General features: G+C 46.0%; 2 protein-coding genes across 5 annotated transcripts; both read right to left on the bottom strand.

The window, feature by feature from the left end:
• Positions 1–6,669: 6,669 nt before the first annotated feature.
• On the bottom strand, positions 6,670–14,930 carry LOC123443113 (homeobox-leucine zipper protein HOX29-like). Of its 4 annotated transcripts, none has more exons than XM_045119375.1 (18): positions 14,845–14,925; positions 14,266–14,330; positions 10,477–14,141; positions 10,238–10,344; positions 10,061–10,151; positions 9,886–9,981; positions 9,673–9,786; positions 9,505–9,588; positions 9,261–9,416; positions 9,093–9,167; positions 8,884–8,990; positions 8,569–8,761; positions 8,304–8,489; positions 8,134–8,211; positions 7,856–7,990; positions 7,439–7,758; positions 7,244–7,352; positions 6,670–7,144 (listed from the first exon to the last, which is right to left on the bottom strand). In XM_045119375.1, the coding sequence occupies exons 3-18, from the start codon at positions 10,849–10,851 to the stop codon at positions 6,833–6,835; spliced, it is 2,538 nt and encodes an 845-aa protein (XP_044975310.1). In that variant the 5' UTR covers positions 10,852–14,141; positions 14,266–14,330; positions 14,845–14,925; the 3' UTR covers positions 6,670–6,832. The 4 variants fall into 4 exon arrangements, with proteins under 4 accessions (XP_044975310.1, XP_044975309.1, XP_044975311.1 ...); XM_045119374.1 differs by having other exon boundaries at positions 14,266–14,333; positions 14,845–14,865; XM_045119376.1 differs by lacking the exon at positions 14,266–14,330 and having other exon boundaries at positions 10,477–13,532; positions 14,845–14,930.
• Positions 14,911–21,650, bottom strand: LOC123443115 (thioredoxin-related transmembrane protein 2). The gene is made up of 11 exons (XM_045119379.1): positions 21,397–21,650; positions 21,248–21,292; positions 20,870–20,926; positions 20,619–20,688; positions 18,229–18,270; positions 17,190–17,263; positions 17,003–17,073; positions 16,550–16,635; positions 16,285–16,385; positions 15,310–15,371; positions 14,911–15,222 (listed from the first exon to the last, which is right to left on the bottom strand). Exons 1-10 carry the CDS (start codon positions 21,604–21,606, stop codon positions 15,312–15,314), a joined length of 816 nt encoding a protein of 271 aa, XP_044975314.1. The 5' UTR covers positions 21,607–21,650; the 3' UTR covers positions 14,911–15,222; positions 15,310–15,311.
• Positions 21,651–21,666: the final 16 nt, after the last annotated feature.

Genomic DNA, 21,666 nt, shown 5'->3' with positions numbered 1-21,666 from the left:
CGCTGCCGGAGAACTCATCTACCTCTCCGTCTCTCTTGCTGGATCAAGAAGGCCGAGATCATCGTCGAGCTGTACGTGTGCTGAACGCGGAGGTGCCGTCCGTTCGGCACTAGATCGGAGCGGATCGTGGGACGGATCGCGGGACGGTTCGTGGGACGGTTCGCGGGGCGGATCGAGGGACGTGAGTATGTTCCACTACATCAACCGCGTTTCTTAACGCTTCTGCTGTGCGATCTACAAGGGTACGTAGATCGGAAATCCCCTCTCGTAGATGGACATCACCATGATAGGTCTTCGTGCGCGTAGGAAAAAATTTGTTTCCCATGCGACGTTCCCCAACACCAAACGGAGATTTGCATCCTCAAGGGTGTGAACTTCGAGATACATCGTCGTCTCTGCGTGCCTCGGTTATCTCTTACCCGAACCCTGTACTTATGCACTTTACTTTGTGATAACCATATTGTTTCTTGCAATCACTTAGTTTTTTATCTTGCTTAGCCTAAGTTGTTGGTGCACATAGGTGAGCCTGGTTGTTTTAGGTTTTGTGCTTGACAAATTAAACGTTAGTTTTATTCCGCATTTGTTCAAGCCTAAACCGTAATTATTTTAAAGCGCCTATTCACCCCCCCCCCCTCTAGGCGACATCCACTTCCTTTCAAGTATATTTCAGAAAAGTTCAAAGATGCTTTGGCCATAGGATTGTGAGGAGATGCCCCTTGATTCAAGGAAGGAATAGGATTGTCTCAAGCTTCAAGAAAGAAGACTCTTCATTTTATAGTTCGTGAGAATCACTTTGAGTCCATAGAAAAGCCAATACTATTAAAAGGGGATGAGGTATTATGATGAATTTTTTGCTCAAGTGCTTAGAGGTAGCCACCAAAAATACTCACCCATTCTCCCACAAAATATCTGTGTCCAAACCCAAACCAGCAAAATCGGTGATACCAACAATTTCCATTCGGCCCTACCGATTTTACACTTGACACATCCAATGCCAAACCCTACCATCTCGGTACCACCAACATTCCTATCGGTGCCACCGAGATTCAGTGACCAACTTTTTGTTGATAAGATTTCAAGAATCGGAATTTCTGAGTTTGAATCGGTCTCACCGAGATTTGGAAACTAGTCTAGGTCATCGTATCGGTACCATCGAGATTCCTATATCGGTCTCACTGAGAATTCAAAAGTTGCCACATTTAGTGCAACTCGGTACCACCGAGATTCATTTCGGTGTCACCGAGTTGGACAATAATGTTGTAACGGTTGGATTTTGGGGGATGCCTATATATATACCCCTCCACCTACCTCTCACTCGTAGAGGAAGCACTCAAAACACACTTACACTTGCCGGATTCATTTTTCTGAGAGAGCGCCACCTACTCATGTGTTGAGATCAAGAGATTCCATTGCAACTATTTGAACCTTGATTTCTAGCCTCCCCAAGTTGCTTTCCACAAGAGCAACCTCTCCTACCCCTGCCAAATCTAAGAGAGAGTGATTGAGTGTTGAGGAGACTATCTTTTGAAGCACAAGAGCAAGGAGTTCATTGTTTTACCACATCTATTACCTTTTGGAGGGTGGTACCTCCTAGATTGGTTAGGTGTCTCTTGGGAGCCTCCTACTTTGTGTTGTGGAGTTGAACCAAGATGTTTGTAGGGGCAAGGAGATCGCCTACTTCATCAAGATCTACCGTGAGTGAGGCTAGTCCTGTGTGGACAGAAGCCGTGGTGGAATGGACAAGGCCGCTTCTTCGTGGACCCCTTAAGGGTGGATCCCTTCGTGGAATCCCGCAGCCGTTACCCTCTGTGGGTTGAAGTCTCCATTAACATGAACGTACGATAGCGCCACCTATCGGAACCATGCCAAAAATCGATGTGTCAACCTTTGCGTTTGATCTCCCTACCTTACCCTCTACTTTACACTTGCATGTTTTACTTTACGCTACTATACTCTTAGATGTGCATGTTTAGGGTGTACTTGACTAGTCATAATTACTAAAACTGGCCCACACTTAAAATTGGAAAAAGGCTAAGTTTTTATCTTGTCAAGTAGTCTAATCACACCCCCCATCTAGACATACTTTCAATCCTACAACCTCCTCCTCCGACCGATGCTCTGGCGTCACGAGCTTGTAGTAGGTCGCCTTGTTGCAGGACCATGGCATGACCGACGTTGGATGGCCTTCAAACTATGGTGGAATAGGGAGATGAGGGGGAAGTGTGTGAATGGGATGATGAGAATGGGCTAGGGTTACCTCACTATTCGACTTAAATTGCCGGATTATGCTGCTGGGGCAGCGCGCTGGAGCGGCGCCATAATGCATCCTCACCTAAATTGAAGGGGCACTCATTGATCCATTAACTATTAGCTCAGGCCCATTCATCATTCCTACGTAGCGGCCATGTTCGGGCGCGTCCTGGGCGTCCCCATATTCGCCGCACATATGGACAAGGTATGAGGGTTGATAAGGCAGTGACCAAGTAGGCCACCAGGGTGTTTGGGACGGACATGAGGCGTACGGTTGTGGATGCTCTTACGCGACGGGGGAGTGAGTATGGACTAAGGGTATAAGATTTACAAGATCAGCAGGGGATCCCGGTCTAGGGTTTGACCAGCAGGGCAGAAGGCAAATAGGATCGGCGATGGGTCCCACTTGGCATTGTCTCTCAAGAGATCGAGGAGGCAGGGGTAAAATGGTCTAGCAAAAATTCCATGGACGGTCGACACGCGGTCAAACGGCACTAACCGGACGGAAACGTGATAGAAGGGCAAAACCATAAGAGGAGCAAACAGACTTGGACAAAACAAAGGGTTTTCGAAAACTAGGTGTCGTGGGTATAAGTGTGACAGTAGAAGTGTAGGGTACGAAAGGATGGGCAGAGCCTTAGCTACGGCGAGGATGTATGAGTTCAGGCCCCTCTACGGTGGAGGTAAAAGCCCTACGTCTCAATGCTCTTGGGAACTTAGTGTCGAGTGGAATATAGGATTACAGTAAAAGCCAACCCCCGCACCAGTGGGGAAGGGCGGCTTATATAGAGTGCGCTGTCCTTCATAATGGCCCGGTGGACAGGGGTGGAATAGTGGCGAATAAATGCCTACGTTACAGGTAACGTAAGCCTTAAATGTTAATAATGGTGTATGAAAATGTATGACTGTTGCCCTCATGGGAGGTTACGATATACAGAGTGGAATCCAGTCGGTACGTTAAATATGCTCCGAGTGCTCGTCACCGACTGGATGATGGGGGAGTCGTTAGTTCAGTCGGAACTGTCCAAGGGCCTCGTCCTCTATGAAGGGTAGTCCTTGGGTAGGACCTATAGGGCAGGCCTATGACCCTATCCTGGGACTATAACCCCATCACTAGGGTCAAACCTATCGAGTGTGACACAACTAAGAGCATGAAATTAACTATCCCTATGAATAAAAGAGGTGTTACTATCCCCATGCAAGAGCCAGTTAGCACGACCATGTTGGATCCAATAGATCTCCTCTTGTTCCAAAAGATTTTCAACAAGAACCAAAATCTCCTTATGTCGTGCCTGGGATTCAACATTCATAGGTCCCCTACGAAGCTTCTCCAATTCATTTTTGAGTTTACTAATTATTTCCTTTGGTCCTTTTAGAGTATTACGGTCCTAGTTGTGCAGGTCTGCCTGTACTGCCCGCGTATGTTCAGCGAGTGATGGTCCAATATCCAAACTCTTTGATTTTTCTCAGGATGTACGTATAATTTCTACAATTGTGTCCTCTTTAGGGCATAGAGCTTCAAATTGTTTCGCTCGTACCCTTGGGAGACTAAGAATGTTGCCATCAAAAAATTCAGTATTGAGGACGATAGGACGGTCACCAGAATGAACATGCTCCTCGTTTACGATCGTAGCCCTAGGGAACTTATTCACCCATTCCACATTGCAAACCGCACGGTCAAGTCTCTTCCTAGTGTCATCTCTCATCAAAGTGAAGGGCTCTCCAAAACATCCCATATCCTTGAGACCGCACTCTGCTAAATAATTTCGAAAATCTCTCATCATTGCATTTGGTCTCGCATTGCCTCCTTCCTTTCCCGATGGCGACAAAATTTCATTAAAATCTCCTAGTACCACCCAGGGATAGTCACCCTTATTATGTAAATTTCGGATATTATCTCAAGACAAACTATGTTCACTCCAAGCCGGATGACCCTAAAAAACCGTAAATTGCCAATGTACAACATCTGCAGTCATAATAAGAATATCAATGAAATGAGGTGACACATAGTTTGAAACTACTTTATTCATCTTATGATAAAACAAAACTAGGCCATCAGCCCGACCATCACTCTCTACTACAATCATAGAATCAAAAGATAATAAACGATGTAGCTCATCGCCTTTACATTTATTTAAATGAGACTCAAAGAGAAAAATCAAATCCGCCATGATACGTCCTTAGATTTCCAAGAGCTCACGAACTGTCGTGGGGGAGAGCATACCACGGCAGTTCCATCCTAGGATCTTCATTTGGCATGGCGGACCCCCTCCTTGGAGGCTGCGGATGCACCATCATCTCCAACTGATTTCCTCCTATGTTGCATGTACGCCTCCTCCTCCTCTATTTCCTTCTCTACTTGTGTGAGTACCCCATCCACATCCATTCTAGTTTCTACTCTATCCATATAGATTTTCTTAGATGAAACACTCATCTCACCATACAGCATGTCTTCATAGCTATCAATCTCTTTCTGAAAAGAAAAATATAAGTCACCCCCTGTTCGTGGAGCATCAAAAGGATTACTCCTCTTTTTCCCTATAATTTCATCGCAAGCATTCTCAAATTTTCCATTCCCTCCCTTCCTTGTACCCTTCCTCTCCTTCCTTAGTTTCTACATGTGGTGTAGACGTGGATCCTCCCCTCCTTACGACATCACTAGTAGTGCCCTCAAATCCTCAAATCCTCAAACCAGTTTAAGAGTTGCAAATTGGCATTTTTTTGGCAGTTTTAAGGGTTGAAAACAGGGGCAAAGACTAGAACCCTCAAACCCAACCCTTATAACCGAATATTCTGTTATAAGGGTTGAGTTTGAGGGTTCTAGTCTTTGCCGCAACCCAACCCTTAAAACTGTCATTTGACATATCATAATTTTCATCATGTCAATAACGGTTTGAAGAAAACAATAATTATTCTAGTTATTATTACAACACCGAATAGTACTTTCAAACACATAATGATCATTCAAGTTATTACAACAATGTTTTCAAGCAAATTACAATAATTGTTCGAATCAAATAGGACATAGAAAAGTAAACAAAGGTAGATCATGGGCCTTGGCGCCGCCCAGCCAACTGCCACTGGTGCTCTACTAGATAATCCCAGAGCTGATCATGAGTGTTTGCATCCTCAATCTGACGATGTGCTTGAAGAAAAGCTTGTACGCGACAAGGGTTTCTTTCCGGTTGCACACGGGTACCAACATTGTCATAGAAACAAGGAGGTGGAGGGGGTGGGGCGGCGGCCGGGGGCGGGGCAGGGCGGGCGCAGGCGGGAGGAGATGGAGGAGAGGGGCCGGCCTGTTGCGGCGGAGGCCGTGCGGCAGCCGGGAAGGTCGAGGGGAGGCGTGGGGCGGGCGCGGTAGCCGGCCTGCTGTGGGCGGCGGCCGGGGGCGGGGCAGGGCGGGCTCGGACGGGAGGAGAGGCGGCCGGGGGGCGGGGGCGACGGCGGCTGGGGAGGTGGAGGGGAAGCGTCCGGGGGGCGGGACGACGGCGACGGCTAGAGAGGCGGACGACGGTGGCTCGAGTGGGCGCGGGCGGGAGTTGGGGACTGGAAATTTCCCTCCCGCGCTCGGATGGCTCGCAAGTGAGGGTTGGGGTTGGTTTTGCTTCCCAATCCTCACTTGTACAGGTTGGAAGAGGGTTTGAAGGTTAGATCCTTAAAAAAAATTTAAGGGTTTGAGGGTTAAGAGGTTCTAGTCTACGCGTTTTTTTGCTTGCAAACTATAAATATATAATTATTTTTAAAGATTTAAGGGTTTGAGGGTACTGGGGATGCTCTTAGGCCATGTTCGGTTAATCCCCTCATCAAGGATTAAAGGAGAGTGGGAAGGTTCGAGGGAGATTTTGACTTGTAAAAAATTTAATCCTTTTCAATCCCTGTCAAACCTCTTCAAACATTGCCTAACCGAACAAGCTTAATTGACTGTGTTTCTGTCGTCAATTCGATCTTTCACTGCTTTGTCGTAGTAGATGGCTTTGGTCTCTATCACCTACTGGATGATATTTCGTATCTTAGACTACGTACCTTGTTATATTTTGTGTCTGAAGGGTTCTGTTGATCTTGCATTATTAGTTGCTGGGTTAGCTGATTGGGGTGCGTTCTTTTCCCCCGGTATGTAATGTTGGCAATGGTTTCTTGTCTTCTATTAGTGGCTTTCTAAAGACATACAGTTTTCTATAATGAGAGGGTAGCCTGCGAAAATCCTACGCACCTACTTACCCCCCCAAGTCCAATCCTGACACCCCACATTGATTAATGCTGCCGTTTCAGAATATAAGAGCGTTTTTGACACCACGTAGATGTAGCAAAGCCCGGATGGCCTCTCTTTTGTTCAAAACAAAAAGCGTGTGGTGGCGTGAGCCAGTGCGTCCGCTTCTAAGTTGCACCCGTTGTTCGTAGGAGAAGAAAAAGAGGAAATGAGGGTACTACAAAGCAATCAAACAGCATCACGATTCTCGGCACACACCATCAAGCCGTACAAAACACCACCATCATCGTCCAAGCATTGCACCGCGCCCATCACCAACGCCCGAGACCTGGCAACAAACGGCGACTACAACAACAACGATCGGTCCCTCGCCTAAACGAAGGACCAGTCGATGAACGCGAAGCACACGCAGTGGGCGGCGCCGGCGCCGCCGTCGTCGAGCACCTTCCACGCCACCGCCTTCCCGTACGACGCCGGCCGGCCCATGCTCGACGCGCACGTCCCGCCCTCGACGCACGCGAACCCCTGCTCCGCGACGCTGGCCATCAGGTCCGCGCACAGGAGGCCCTTCCCCCCCTGCTCGTACTCCAGCACCTTGTCCATGGTGATCTCCCGGAGCGCCGCCAGCGTCGTCTCCAGCATGTCCAGCCCCGACTGGTTCGCGAACGTCAACTCCGGCATCGCCTGCACCACCATCACGACACCGTCAGATCGATGCCAGTGGAGTGTGTAGCATGTGCTGAAAAGAAGCTGTTCAAGGTGGGCAAAACCCTGGAACAGTACCTTGAGAGAGCAGCATAGTATGGCGCTGGTGTGGTGCCAGAGGGCTTTGAGCGCTGACTCGCCGCTGCTAGCGTCTGCAGGTTTGATGAGCTCGGCCCCAAAGTGAAACCTGCACGACCAACCCAGCAGCATTCAGCACAAAACACGAATTAACCAAATAAACCCTGGTACTATGATGACTGCAAGACCACAGACCTGTAGCTCTGGACAATCCATCGGGAGAGCGTGGCCGCCTCCGGGGTAACAGGGGGGGCGAGACGAGAGCTTCCATGCGGCACGAGGTGCGAGGACGACAGCGCCAGCGCTATCCGCTGCACCGACGAGATGATGCTGCGCATGTACTGCCGCGCCATGACCGCCACGCTGTCCTGCAGGTGGCTCTCGAAGGCAAACTGAAACGCGATCGTCATCACAGCCTTCGAGCCGCTCCTGGAGTGACCGGTTATCCTGCTTCCGGGTGTTCCAACCTCGAGGGTGGACGCGAGGTCCAACGTGCAGTTCGGGCTAGACGTGTCCTGCGAAACATATATGCAGGGGCAGGGGATTAAGTTGGATGAATTCTCTCGTATTTTGAAGCTAAGGTGTCCCATAGTTGTGTTGAAATATACTTACAAGAGGGGACTCAATCGGAATGATGCGGAAACCAGAAGGCAGCAGCGGTGAATCGTCACTGAAAGATGCGTCTATGGGTGCAAAGATAAGCTCTGAACAAGTGCCTATGGTGTTCTCGTCAACCCCGTTGTACATCTGCCAATTCAATCCAGAGCACAAGTTTTACAAAGGAGAAATGTGAATTTCCCAAAGCTCAATTGAGCAACTAGATGAAAAATATGTGCATCAGGTAGTGAAACAAACTCATTGTCAAAATGACACTAACAAGCAAATGTTACCTGCAAGAGAAAAAGATCGCGATGCATGAGTGTATCTTGATAGTTACTGGCATTTCCTATCTTGATAACTTCCAAGAACTGAAGATAATGAATTGCGCAGTTAAAGCAATGGAGCGGAAGGACATTATGGAGCAGGGATTTTTAAAAACTTCAGAACACCAGGAGCTTACTTCTTCAGGGTCAAACGTGTGTGCCAAAGGAAGTATAACCTGGCCGCTAAATCCTCCAAGACGAGACACAGGTAAATTGCAGAAATTGGGTTTCAGCGCAGAAGCAAAGAATGCATCTAAACTGCTATCAGCCCACTGTGACCGATGCTCCCGCAAAAACCGCAGGAGTGATGGCGGAGATACATCCTACAATCATTACCAGAGTCAATGTTAATATCATAGTCTGTTTCCAGAAAACAAACTTGAAGTGTGGCATGAAACTGACCTGCAATAGCATCGACGCCTTTGCACAAAGAACACCAGTACTAACCATGGGTAGTCCATCACTGAATGTTGCGTTGCAACTCATCAATTTACTTGGGGATGAATTAACAGAGATACAAACATCATCGACACCATCGCTCTCAATCACGGACCATCCATCATCAGCAAGCCCACCGAGAGTTTCATTGAAACCTCTGAAACAGGTGCGAAATCAGTTACACTCTTTACTGAAACAGATTCATGGTAAGGAGCATCTACAATCTGCCTGTGTCGGGTTTTTTTAAAGTAATCTGCCTGTGCTGTTCAAGAGCCCAACCTGGTGAGCTTTTGGCTCAGAGCTCGCAGGGCTGCAGGCTGTCTGCCCCATCCAGTGATTACAGAATGAGTATCTTCATGAGCAACTTGCCTGAGATAGCGCAAGGCCTGGATTTGCAAAATTGAGTTACTCCAAATATTAATGTTTCATGCCTAAGCATCAAGTGCCATCAAGAGAAATAAAAAACAGTATAGTCCATCTTATTGTACCGCCATCGACATCTTCTGGGCCACCATGGCAGAAGATTCATATAGTGGCCTCACAACTTCAGGCACACTCCAAGGCTGTGCATGAACACAAAGTAGCTTGCTTATTTTTCTGTGATAATTGAACTAGATAAAGAAACAGTTTGTCATTTGTTGCTGAATTTTTATTACCTCCAGGTCCAAATGGTCAACGATGTGAATCACGCTACCTCCACCATCACTAGGCCGAATCAAGAACCCACTGGGAAGCATCTCACCTCTAACGAAAGGCTGCACAAGAGGCATACTTGGGCCTCCTTGCTTGCTACTGAGTGATCTCTCACATACCTTTAGAGCAAAAACAGTCAAGCGGTTGACACACCTAAACACACTACGAAGCTAATTGGAAATGAATATTTGATGATAGGCAGCTCACCACTAGGCTTCCATCATCGAGAATGGAGGTGTAGCGCATCAACCAGAAGTCACGAGCAGGCGCTAATGTCGTTGGAGCATAGAGCTAGAGATGAAAGAAATGTCAAGCTCATCATATGGCAGCGTCAGCTGAGAGTTGTCATGGTAGAGTTAACGAAGCAGCTCGTACCTGCATGTAGAGCAGCTCGATGGTACCATTGCTTCCAGCAGGCAGTACATTCACTATCTCCATAGACCGGCAATCACGCAGCCACAGTGGCCGATCCTTGAGGATGTCGGCAACCTGAGTCGACAAAGCTTAACAACAATAAGGAACGCTATTTGATTTTCACAAAATTAAAAGTGAGAAGGAGATGTAGTAAAGTGAAAGCAATGAGCTTACTTTGGCAGGCTCCATGCCTACGAGGCCGCAAGCTCGCGCGGCAACGCCCGCGCAGCCGTGCGAGATGGCGATGATTCCAATGGAATCCGGACCAGGCTGCAGACAAATGGTTGGTTGAGCACACCATGCAAGAAGTTGAGAGTTCAGAAAAAAGAGGAGTTGAGAGGAAAGAGACCTTCATCCCAGGCATTTGGACCCACTCGACGGCGGTTCCGGTGGCCTTGGACAGAAACTCCGTTAGTGTCTCCTCCGCGATGGACATCAATCTGCATGAAACGAACAGGACTGAACAATCCATACATACACACGTACATACATGGCCTCCTGCAAGGACTGAACACAAGTAACGTACCCAGCAGGGCTGGCGTCGCGGGGCGGCGGCGGCGGCACGGCGACGACGTTCTGCTGGCCGCTGGTGACGACCGACTCGCAGCTCGTGTCGGTGGTGGCCAGCCCCGCCTGCAACGGCAACGGGAGAAGAGGAGGAGGGGTAAAGGCGTGAGCTGGCGGGCGCGGCAAGGGAGGAGGAGGAGGAGGAGGGCTCATCGTCGTCGCCGTCGTGGGAAGAGGAGGAGGAGGGGGAGGGCGTACGCTGTGCGTCTGCTGGCGGTAGTATCCGTTCTCGTAGACGAGGTGGGAGACCTGCTTCTGGAGGCGGTCGTTCTCCTCCATGAGCAGCTTGTTCATGGCGGCGAGCTTGCGGTTGAGCGACTGCAGGCGGCCCGACTCCTTGCGCTGCTTCTCGCGGCAGCGGCGGTTCTGGAACCAGACCTTGATCTGCTTGGGGTCGACGCTGGCCAGCACGGCGCACTCCCGGACCAGCTGCTGCCGGCGCAGCGAGCTGGGCTTGGGGCACTCGTAGTAGAGCCGCTCCAGCGCCTCCACCTGCTCCGGCGTGTACCGCACGTACTTGCTCGCGTCCATGGCCGCCGCCGCCGCCTCCCTCGCCTCCCTCGCCGTCACCATCGGCACCTACCTGCCTGGCTACACGCACGTACGTACGTGCCTAGCTACCCACCTGTCCCTCTCCCTACCCCGCAACGTTGATAGAAGAGTAGTCGATCGTACGTGGATGGAGTGGAGTGGAGTGGAGTGAGGAAGAAGGCTGGGGAGGGGGCATGTGGCTAGCATGGGGAAGGTGGGAGGGAGCGAGAGTCCTTAGCCATGGCCGGAGCGCCGGTGCCGGTCGATCGCGTAGCTTGACCTGGTGTGGCTAGTGGCGGGGCATCGGCAAGCACAAGGAGGGCCGTGCTTTTTTGGTCGACGAGCTGTGTCGCTTCTTCTTTAAAGAAGCAAGCAAGAAAAAAAAAACTAGCTTGCTGCTCGATCGAACCAACCGCGCGCGCGTGCTATTAAATTTCGAAAAGGAAAGTTCCGTGCGGCCTCGTCCAACCCATTCCCGGCCGTCCGGCATAGTTTTCGGCAAGGGATCCTTCGTTTCGTATCCCCCACAGTTTCAAAAACAAAAAAATCGTATCCCCAACCTGCAACACCGGTAAATCATTTGCCTTTTTTCCTTCTTTTTTTTGGCGGGAGTAAATCATTTGCCTTTACTACAAGGCAGCGATTTTGCAGAACAGATTAAAAAAAAAAAAAAAACACTTGCTGGCCCATCAAAAACCGATTCCGCACTTTTCGTATCCTCCACCAACAACAGTAAGCAAACGACCATCCTCCCTGAAAACAAAAAAAAGCAAGTAAACCATTCGGAATGCAGGGATTTCACGTAGATTTCACCTCCGTTATTAAAATCCAGGACCCATATTCGGAGCTAGTGAGGATTATTAGCACCACCACCACCAACTGATCGCTACATTCCCAGTTAGAATCAGTACCGTAGTTTAATTTAGCTCTAAACACAGACAACAACAACGGACCACGTACTACTGCTAGTTTACGCAACTGGCCGGAAGCTTTCCGCACATGCTTTAGCAGATTCGAGGCTTTACCTTCTTCTTTGCTTGTTTTTTCTATCGGTAGAATACAAGCTGCATCTTTTTCCTTTGTCGCGCGCGCCACGCACAGGGAGAAGCAAAGAGAAAACAACTGGAAAATCAGCGGCAGTGGCTAAAGGAATCCCTTTCCCTTTATCTTTTTTTCCTGCTCTCTCCTTTCAATATTTTCCGCCAGCGCTCTACTCAAGAGACATTCCCCCTGGCTCAGGGCGTGAGCCCTCGATCCCTGAGATCGCCCGCGGATATTCCTCGCGGATTCGCGTGAATTCGCTCGGCCCTCTTGCGCACCCCCGATCTCCTCCGTGGAAACACTCAAAGCTCCTCTAGGAAACAACAAAACTAAACTAAACGAAATCCCGTTCCTTCAGTGGCCCCATAATCTCTATCTCTTTGGCGTTCTTTGAGGTCGCGAGGGATAGCTGCGTGCGCGCGTGCAATTTTAGTGCTGCTTCGGTTATTTGACGGCCGTTTTTTCTGAAAGCAAAGCAGAGAACAAGACGCTGTTCCAAAGAGCAAAGCAGTAGCAGCAGTACCTGATCAGGGCCAGAGAATTTTCCTCGAGATTGGAGACGGGGAGGCAGAGAGGCGGGTTCGTCTTCCTTTGGTACTTGGTAAAACGCACACGTAACGGGTCGGGTTGTGTGTGTGTGCGCGAGAAACGCAGGAGACCCGGCGAGAAAGCGGATTTTCCTCGGTAATTGGAGCCTGATTAAAGCCGGCGTTGCGCATCTTGGACTCCGATACGGCCCATACGGATTCCCCAGCAGACTATCAGTAGTATCAGCAACACACCACGGCGTCGGTGAAAATACGCCCAGGCTTTTTCCCCCTTTCTTTCTTTGCAACGCTTCTTTTTACCGCTTCTTTCTTTTTTTACTGCTTTGCTCCATCCTGGTCTCGGTTCGACAACGGGCAGCGATCATTTCGAACAGCTTTCTTTTACTACCTCCTCTCAAGGCTTCAGACACTCGTCAAGCATTTACAACTGTATATTCCTTGTGAAAATGCTCGCCCACATTCCACGAAATAACATCGCAGAAATCACATAAAATGCTTCACTTCATGACTCTTTATCACATAAAATGCTTCACTTCATGACTCTTTACATAGAATATACTCCCTCCGTTCCTAAATATAAACCATATACGGATGTACGTAGTCTTACTTTAAGATGTAGATTCACTCAGTATCTAGTCTATAGTAAAATCTCTAAAAGGCCTTATATTTAGGAAGGGAGGGAGTATAAAATTTTGACTTGGTTGGAAGTACTGGTTCCTCCTTTTTTTTAACAAATATAACTGGAGTTTCGATGCTGTATGTGATACTTTCTTAAAATGGGTCTTATGATCCTGTTTTCCAGGTGGGTGTGAATTTACAGGTGAAATTCATGAGTGTGTTTCTATTTTGTGATTTTGCGGAGGGTGATGCTATACATACGGACTGTTACAGGATGGCTACGGACCCTTCCATAACTTTTCCTCATCCCTTCCTGATTTTCATCCGGGTGGGGCCCAACTCTCACCCTTAATCCAATTAGAATATGCCAACTCAAGAATCAGCCTGTAAACTTAAGTAAACGTCCGTACATGTAGCATTTCTCTTTTGCGGATATGCTAAGTCGGTTTCTCCTCGCCCTTGTAGTACTTGGGACCAAACTACCATCTTCAGGATGACATCAGCCTATTTGGAATGCTGGATTTACACATAAAGAAAATGTAACAGCTAGTAGTATGGACACTCACAAATTATCTATCTCCGGTTATTTTCTCTAGAACCTAACCATTGCCTGTCTAAAGTGCCGGAAATGGATGAGAACAAACATGGCAACTACTCCCTCCGTTCCTAAATATAAGTAGTTTTAGATATTTCACTAGGGGGCCACATACGGAGCGAAATGAGTGAATCTCACTCTAAAGTATGTCTATATACATCCGTATGTAGTATCCTAATGAAACCTCTAAAAAAACTTATATTTAGGAATGGAGGGGGTATACAGGAGTGGCAATGCAGCGCAATTCTTTAAGAATACAAGCAACATACACGTAAAAAAAATACAAATAACATTATTGTCCTGGGAAGATGTTTGCTCTAACAGCACACAAAAATTGTTTCCAAGGGATCTAGCCTCGCATGTTAGAATTTCTCATCATATTTCACATAGATTGAGCCATTTCCCAAAAAAATTGTAGGAAACTAGGAATGTGCACTCAGAAGGGCCTAGAAATGCACCAGTTTAGGCTTTTGTTTGGTCATTTAAATGAATGGGCACTACAGGTTAGACCAGTTCCCATCTGCATTACACTGCAATGATACCGTATTAATGCAGGTAACCACAAAGGGGGGCTGCAGGCTATCAGCTTGACAGCTGCAAGCCAACCACTATTGAGTACTGGTCCACATGGCACCTGCCAAGACCACACTTTACCTCATATCAAAACTCAAAAGGAGATACTCCATGTTTCCTTTCCCACTCTAAGGAGAGGAGATACTCTGCTGCAAACATATGAAAATGATTATTTTTTTTCGCATTAAAAACAGCCAAAGCTAAAAAGCTAGGGCTTGTCCTATCCCACTACCAACACCTAACCTGGGTCTGACGTGTCATGGCCTGGATATGCACACCTTTTGTGTTATTCTAAGCTAATCACCCATCCATGGCCCTCTTTGGCCTCCCCAGATTTGCAAAACTATTGTTTTTTTGGTGATCTTATCAGCCCATCACTCCCATTCTTTTGAATAAACAGCAGGCTTATTCTAAACCCACCACCACCAATCCCTCCTTTCACTGGGCAGTCGGCTTTCGTTAACAATGCCACCAAAATCCCGCTTTTCTTCCACTTAACAATGGTGGTGGCCAAATGCAATGCTTTATGTTTTATATATTTTCAATCAAGATTATCAAGGAGAGCACTAAGCACATATTTAAGATGTGGGTTCACATGGAAAAGCATCAGGCATGTGGCAGATAATGGAATGGAGTTTAAGGGGGGACAAGATGGCCTACCGTGCAGGCCACTGCCACTTGGGAAAGGTGCCGAGATCCAAACAAATTCCGAGGCACACTGCTCTGTGGAAACGAATGGTGTCTGGATTGACCACTACTGCAGTGCAAAAGCATAGTCGGCAAATCATTACAGGATCTGTACAGGAGCAGTAACGTTCCAGAATTCAAGAAGCGACAGATCGTAGTAAGATGCGAAAACATATTTGTCGCCACAAAGTATACTGGCCTTGGATTGGATGCGCGCGACCAAAACCCATTGAATAAAACAAGCTTGGAAGATACCCCCGTGAAGTACTCGCTTCCACACAACTGTCTGGTCCATTTATCTCGACCAAATTGTCACCTTCAATTTGAGACACCTGGGATAGTTGATGGATCCTGCGACAGGATGAATTCAGTCGACAAGTGTTCTCTAGATGGTGAAATGAGAAGGACAGTGAAAGTCATCATCTCTGCCTGACTTACAACTAGGTAGACAGGAATTCAATCAGTCGCCTGTCAAGATCAAAGTGCTGGCAGAGAAGCTTCTGCAAGAAAGGTATAGACATAATACCACTATATCAGACATCTCTCCCAAAAGCAATACCACATAGTTGGAGCTCATCATTAATGCTTGATATAGTTGAATTTCACAATAAGGTCAGTGAGGAAGACAGTATGGCTAACTGAAGTTTCAGGAGCTCTATCATTGGTGAAGCTTTGATGTGTTTATCATCTCGGTAATCAGTGCTTTGAATGAGGCACAATGCCAGATATCCAGCCCTAATGTTTCGGCGGAACTAAAACAAAAGGGAACTCTGGTGCTATATTGCACCGCATATCATCTGCTTTCACGGCTTTTTTAAGTGGGCCATATCTCAACTATTTCACGTTCACCCTTTTCTTTAACAGGGAGATGGAGAACCGGAGAGAGTGTTGCTCAATTAGCTAGGTGCGTGAGTGCACACCCAGCCCACCTGTGTTCAAGTTCTGGACCAGGCAGGAAGCTCACGATTGTCTCTCCTTGATAAAAATGCCCTAAGGGCTAGTCTGTGTAGGTCTAGTTTTAGGTCCGCCACCCTCGCTAGCTTCTCTCAACTGCTTTTTTTTCCTTTTTCTTTCCAGGAACTGGAGTTATCGGTTTCCCACAATTGGAATAACCAGCCAAATAAAAATTAGATACAGAAGTAGAATAATGAAGCTCTTTAGACAAAACAACCATATTCCTAATTCTTGTTATCAAAACCTGATTTGGCTATATGCCTAGAAGTAACTTGTTTCCGGCTATCCGTCCAGTTGTGTAAATCACAACAGTTATTGATTCTCTTGCTACAAGACAATTTGATCGAACAGATAATATTTCAAAGCTATATCATATTAGTTTGTACATGAAAAGGGAGAGATGATGAGTTTATTTCAGTCATATTTCATAATAACAATATGGAAGTGATGAAAATTAACCTTGGTAACTTTTGGCACGAATACTTTTGTTCCGTTTCCGATTTCTGGGAGCCGAGCAACTTCAGTCGCCTTGTCAAACAGTATATAAGTGGGAAGATGATCTGTCAATGAAATCAACAGACTGTAACCCATGTGGGAAGAAAGACTAAAGCACATTCTGAACTAGATCCCAGTAAGGAATTCATGGATTATGTAGACTGAAATGTCGACCATCCAAACCAAGTAGAAAAGAGCATAGGTGGCAGAAATAAAACTAAAGATTTACCCCACATGGATATTCCAAACCTCGCTGCAGCATTTGGAAAATGCCCTATATCAACTAATCCAAAAGAAATGTTCTTGTTAGAGTACCTGCATTAAGAAAATTATCAGAATGTGATCCAATATATATAACATACTATGGATATTGTGCTCAGAACAAACTATAGCTATTTGATAGATTATATTACACTAATCATACTAATATTTACTGGGAAAAGATCAGCTCGCTAATCAGTAAAATAGTGCATATCCATTTTAAAAGAAAACTATATTTCAGAAGCAAAGTAATGTTAGTGGCATGAGGCTGCAAAGCTAAATGACAGGAATATCTCATGCTTCCAGCTAAGACTCAACCTTGGATTCTCTCAGAATAGTAATGCCTAACTGTATGTTAGAGAGTTCAGGCATGTACTCTAAACAATTGTTAAAGGAGTAAACCAAAACTCCAAATACATACATGTTAGAGAGTTCAGGCATGACACTGCTTGCTTGTATACATGGTGTTAAAAAGGAAGTCCGGAACTCAACCTGTTCACATGGGATTGAAATAAATATATGTTATTAGAAGTCCCCTAAAAATGAAATAGTAAGTGCAGTAAAAAAAAAGGGTACACGGTAAAAAAAATATAAGTACAAGAAATTACCAGCCAAAATCGTGTTGTTGGCTCTTCAGTTAGCAGGCTTTCCAGTTGTAACGGGGTCAATTGATTTAAATGACCTAAGTAAAAAAAAATGAACATCTTATCTCATCTCCGACGTAAGAGAGAACTGCAGTGATGTTTGAAATTAGTGTAAAATGAATATGAATAATGGTAGTCCATGTAATACTTCAGTATTATCACTTAACAGAAGAATATGATTCTACAGTGTTGCCTTTTTAGCAACCGGATCAGATATGGGTGTGCTTAAGGAAAAGAGTAGTACTTGCACATAGTAAAAAGATTGAAATTGTTGAACTAGAATCCAATTTGTTAGCATAATTTATTCAACTCGTAATCTTGATCCGGCTGAAAACCTTCTGTCAAGCATTTTGTCCAGTTTTGTAATGTTGGTAATCCCCAGCTAAATTAACTTTTTTAAATGATTCAGTTTACCAATTTAAGGCCTTTTAGGCTAATTAGTGAATAGGTAGCACAATTCCAACTGCAATAATACTCGCCAAGAAGTAATTAGAAGGTCCACGTTGTGGCAATTCCACCGTAAGTAGGGTTAATCCTACAACATTTCCTGGTATACCACTGTGATTCAATGTTCCAAACTCCTGTCTACGAGACCCCTGGGAACAAAAAAGGCCACGTCAATTGCCTATTTATCTACATTGTCATCCTCTGGTCTCAAAACTCCATCAGCAGCCATATCAGGCGTAAGCTATGACAGATGATTCTCAAGTAGGTAAGCCACAACCCATGTACCCCACATAGAATATACCTGACAGTATCAATGGGTTTGCAACTATGAGTAGCATATTGGCACATGGTACGCATCGATTGAAGTTTAATTACAAAGATGTGGAATAATCACATCAATGGTGCAGACCAAAGATACAAATACAAATTGAAGGAATATCATCTAACTTTAGGAATACAGTTCACTGACAGAGAGTTCTTTTTTTTCTTTCGAGGGGGACAACGCTATGCATAACTTCCATGATTAAATGACTAAAAACAGAACTGCAAACCATACCTGTACCATCATAAGGTGGCTGTTGAGCCATAGCATATATAACTGCAAATGTAAAACAAAATGTAAGCAAAGGTAAAATGGGTAAATGAAGCAGTTCAGATTAGCATGAAAATTGTATCCACAGCATATCTCAAATTTTACTGCCAGGAAAAATTTCTGATAGGATTTGAATGCATCTTGAAATCAGAATATTAAGATGCATCAAGACTTAGACAAATCAGGAAATCTGAGAAGACCAAGTAGGCAATCCCCAACCAGTGTGCTCCATGTCAGATATATTTCTCCTTGGTAGTTTCAATGCTTTCTGTACTATGACTAGCATAATGGCTCATAACTTGACACACACAAAAATACACTTGGTACTCCGCTGTGGTGACTGCTGCAATGCCACTGGTGTCAGCATTGCCACACAGTATGTCACTCATATCAGAGCTAGTCAATGCGGATCTTGCTGGGCGTGGGAGTGTCTTGCCATGCTACATAGAACAAGGAAACAAAATTGTTCGCATTCTGCCTAAAGAAGATGGTCCCGATCTCATTTTTATGGTCCTTGATGTTATGCTACAAGCATGGGATGGATAATCTGATAAGAGTTTCGGCTAAAATTACGTTGCAAGTTGCAGCTGACACTTGTTCCATAGCATATATTCTTTCTCAGTGATCCAGTAGGAAACATCGTGTGGTATTTATTTTTCTTTACGGACTGAGTAATGTTTTAAGAAGAATTCCACATCAATAAAATTGCAGTTTAACAATTTCAGTTATTGAATATTAATTCATTCACAGTCTTTTATAGTCTAGTGCTACTAATCTCATGGCTACAGATTCGTATTGCAAACTTGGATGGGTGTTTGATGATCAGGGACACAGTGTAAGGCTGTGTTTGGTTGAGCTGCAAATTCTGAAAAAACTGCTGTGAGCTGTGAGCTGTGAGAAAGCTGCTGTGAACTTTCAGCTGTGGAAAAGTTGGAAGCTGTTTGGTTGAAACAACTGTCAAACTGTAGCTTTGTCTGTGAATTGTCCGTATTGCCCTGGATTAAGTGAAAGTCATCAATCCGTACTAACTGAAATTGTAGAATAGTTAGCATATTGACCTATTTTCATGAAAATAATTACAATGTTTATCACGGGATTGTAACCCAAAAATTTAAGCTAAAAGATGTGAGTTTACTTATTTTATGTGATTTTATTATAAATCGTGACTGTAAGAATATGACTAACGACCTACCTATGTATACCATATATGTATGTAATATGACTAATCGTGGACACATACTACTGTACTAGACAGTGTCATATCTCTGAAATTACCAGACAGTTTTCTGTCTCTCAAACTGCCAAATCTATCTCTGAAATTAACACACAGCAAGCACAGCCAGCTGCAGTAGAGCACGCCAAGCAGATCACAAACATAGCTGACTGGATCAGAGCTTGCCCGCAGCCGGCTAGCTTGGACGTCTGCAAGAAGATGAGGCGTCAAACTAGGGCAGCGACGACCTAGGACGGAACAAGAGGCGATCACCACGAATCTTGACGCCGACGGCCGCGTCAGTGTTTCTGGGATGCTAGGCGCGGGAGGGAAGTCGGAGATGGGGGACGCAGGCAACCGGAGCTGGGGCTTGCTCGAGGGGTGGAGGGATGGAAAGGGCTCGATGCACGAAGCCTGGAGGGGCGGCGAAGGGTCCGACCTGACGAGCAGCACCACGGCAAAGGGCCGGCCGGAGTGGCGGCAGCGGCTAGGAACCCTAGCCCGTGCGGGGAGGAAAAGGGAGCAGGAGGTCGTCAGTGCTGTTTGGTCAGGGCTGAGAGGGAAAAGAAATGAATCGGTATTGACTTGGGAGTGGCAGCGTGGGTAATTTTTGCCCAGAATCTGATTCTCACAGCCGAGAAGTTGGTTCGAGCCTGCTGCGAGCTGATGCGAAAACTACACTACCGAGAAGTTGTGGCTTTTCAAAATCTGCTGTGAGCTACCACCCCTTTGGTTCAGATTCTGCTTTTGCAAAGCAGAAGTTGGCTATGGAAGCCCAACCAAACACAGCCTAAGTAATAGACAGATTCAGTATGCAGGACAAGGGTACAAACGTTACATCATAACATCGATCAAACTAAGAGACTGCTACATAAACTAATATAACCTACAAGTTGTGTTGGAAAATGATTGAGAGCAGTTTAATCAAGCATTAAAAATAGCATTGCATGAATACAGATCCAGCAAAAATATGAACCACAGAATGAACACTGTAGGAGATTCAGAGAAGAAGGAAATTCTCCATTAAGTGCTCAAGACTTGAATGTATTGTCAAGGGGGTGATATAAAACACGATAGGCATTTTACTTTGCAGTTGATAAGAATGCACACCAATAAAACCCAAAGATAAATTAAAACATACCAATAAATCCCAGTAAGTAGCCGACAGTCAACCAATAATCAATAACAAAAGTAACCACCAACAAGAGGCCCTGCAAAGCAAAACAAGAACATATAAGAAGCATTAACATATTTAGCAATATCAACCGTAGTAGGGAACAACAATGTTTTTAAGTAACCTGGCTTACCCTTGCCTAGAAGTTACATAAAAACCCAAAATAATGATAAGTTGATAACAAATCAAGAGAACACAGCCATTCCATACTAACACACCTTTGCATAGAGCAATGAATCAGCGATGAATGTTTCCCAGTGTTCCTCCTTCACAATCTGGTAAGCATTACATTATGTGATCAGCAAATTACAGGCTTCATTCTCCATACAAATCATAGAAGTGCTTTTGAGAGACCTGCGTTTCAGACCTAACTGACCCCGAATGCATAGGTAAAAAATTAAAAAAAAGAAACATGACTAATGAGCATCATATCTCGTAGTGGCATTATGGTCACGCTAGCATAGCTAGGAAATTGTACATTTCCAGCTCTATTTCACACGCAGCTCAGTACTCCAACCAGTCGAATGGCCGAATTCCAGTATGGTACAGGGGAAATTTCACTCGGAAACACTAATGGTGGTCATTAAACACCGTACCTTCACCGTGAAGAGCACCAGGAAGACGAGCACCGCCTGGATCTCCTGCAGAAACAGACACAGGCGCCGATCCGCGTGAGCCAAAGCAGTTCAAAGGACCGGCGTGACGGCACGTTCCGGATCTAGAATCGGTGACCGCGGGATCTCACCCGTCGGATGAGGCGGCTGTGGAATTCGGCGTCGTCCTCGGCCGAGGGCGCCGTGGTGCGGGCCGCGAAGTAGGAGAAGAAGGCGATGAGGTGGAGGAAGTAGTAGGGCTCCGAGATGGCCACGTCGAGCCACGGGAACGGGTGCCCCCGCCTGCTCGCCCCGCCGCCCGCCGCCGGCGCCGACGCCTCCGTCGCCGTCGCAACCTCCATTTTTGCCTGCTTCAACTTTTTGACCCGGAAACAGTTACGCCTTCGCAGTAACCTCTCGTC

The sequence above is a fragment of the Hordeum vulgare genome, chromosome 3H (genome assembly GCF_904849725.1).
Source record: "Hordeum vulgare subsp. vulgare chromosome 3H, MorexV3_pseudomolecules_assembly, whole genome shotgun sequence".
Taxonomy (NCBI): domain Eukaryota; kingdom Viridiplantae; phylum Streptophyta; class Magnoliopsida; order Poales; family Poaceae; genus Hordeum; species Hordeum vulgare.
This window is presented reverse-complemented; position numbering and strand designations above follow the sequence as displayed.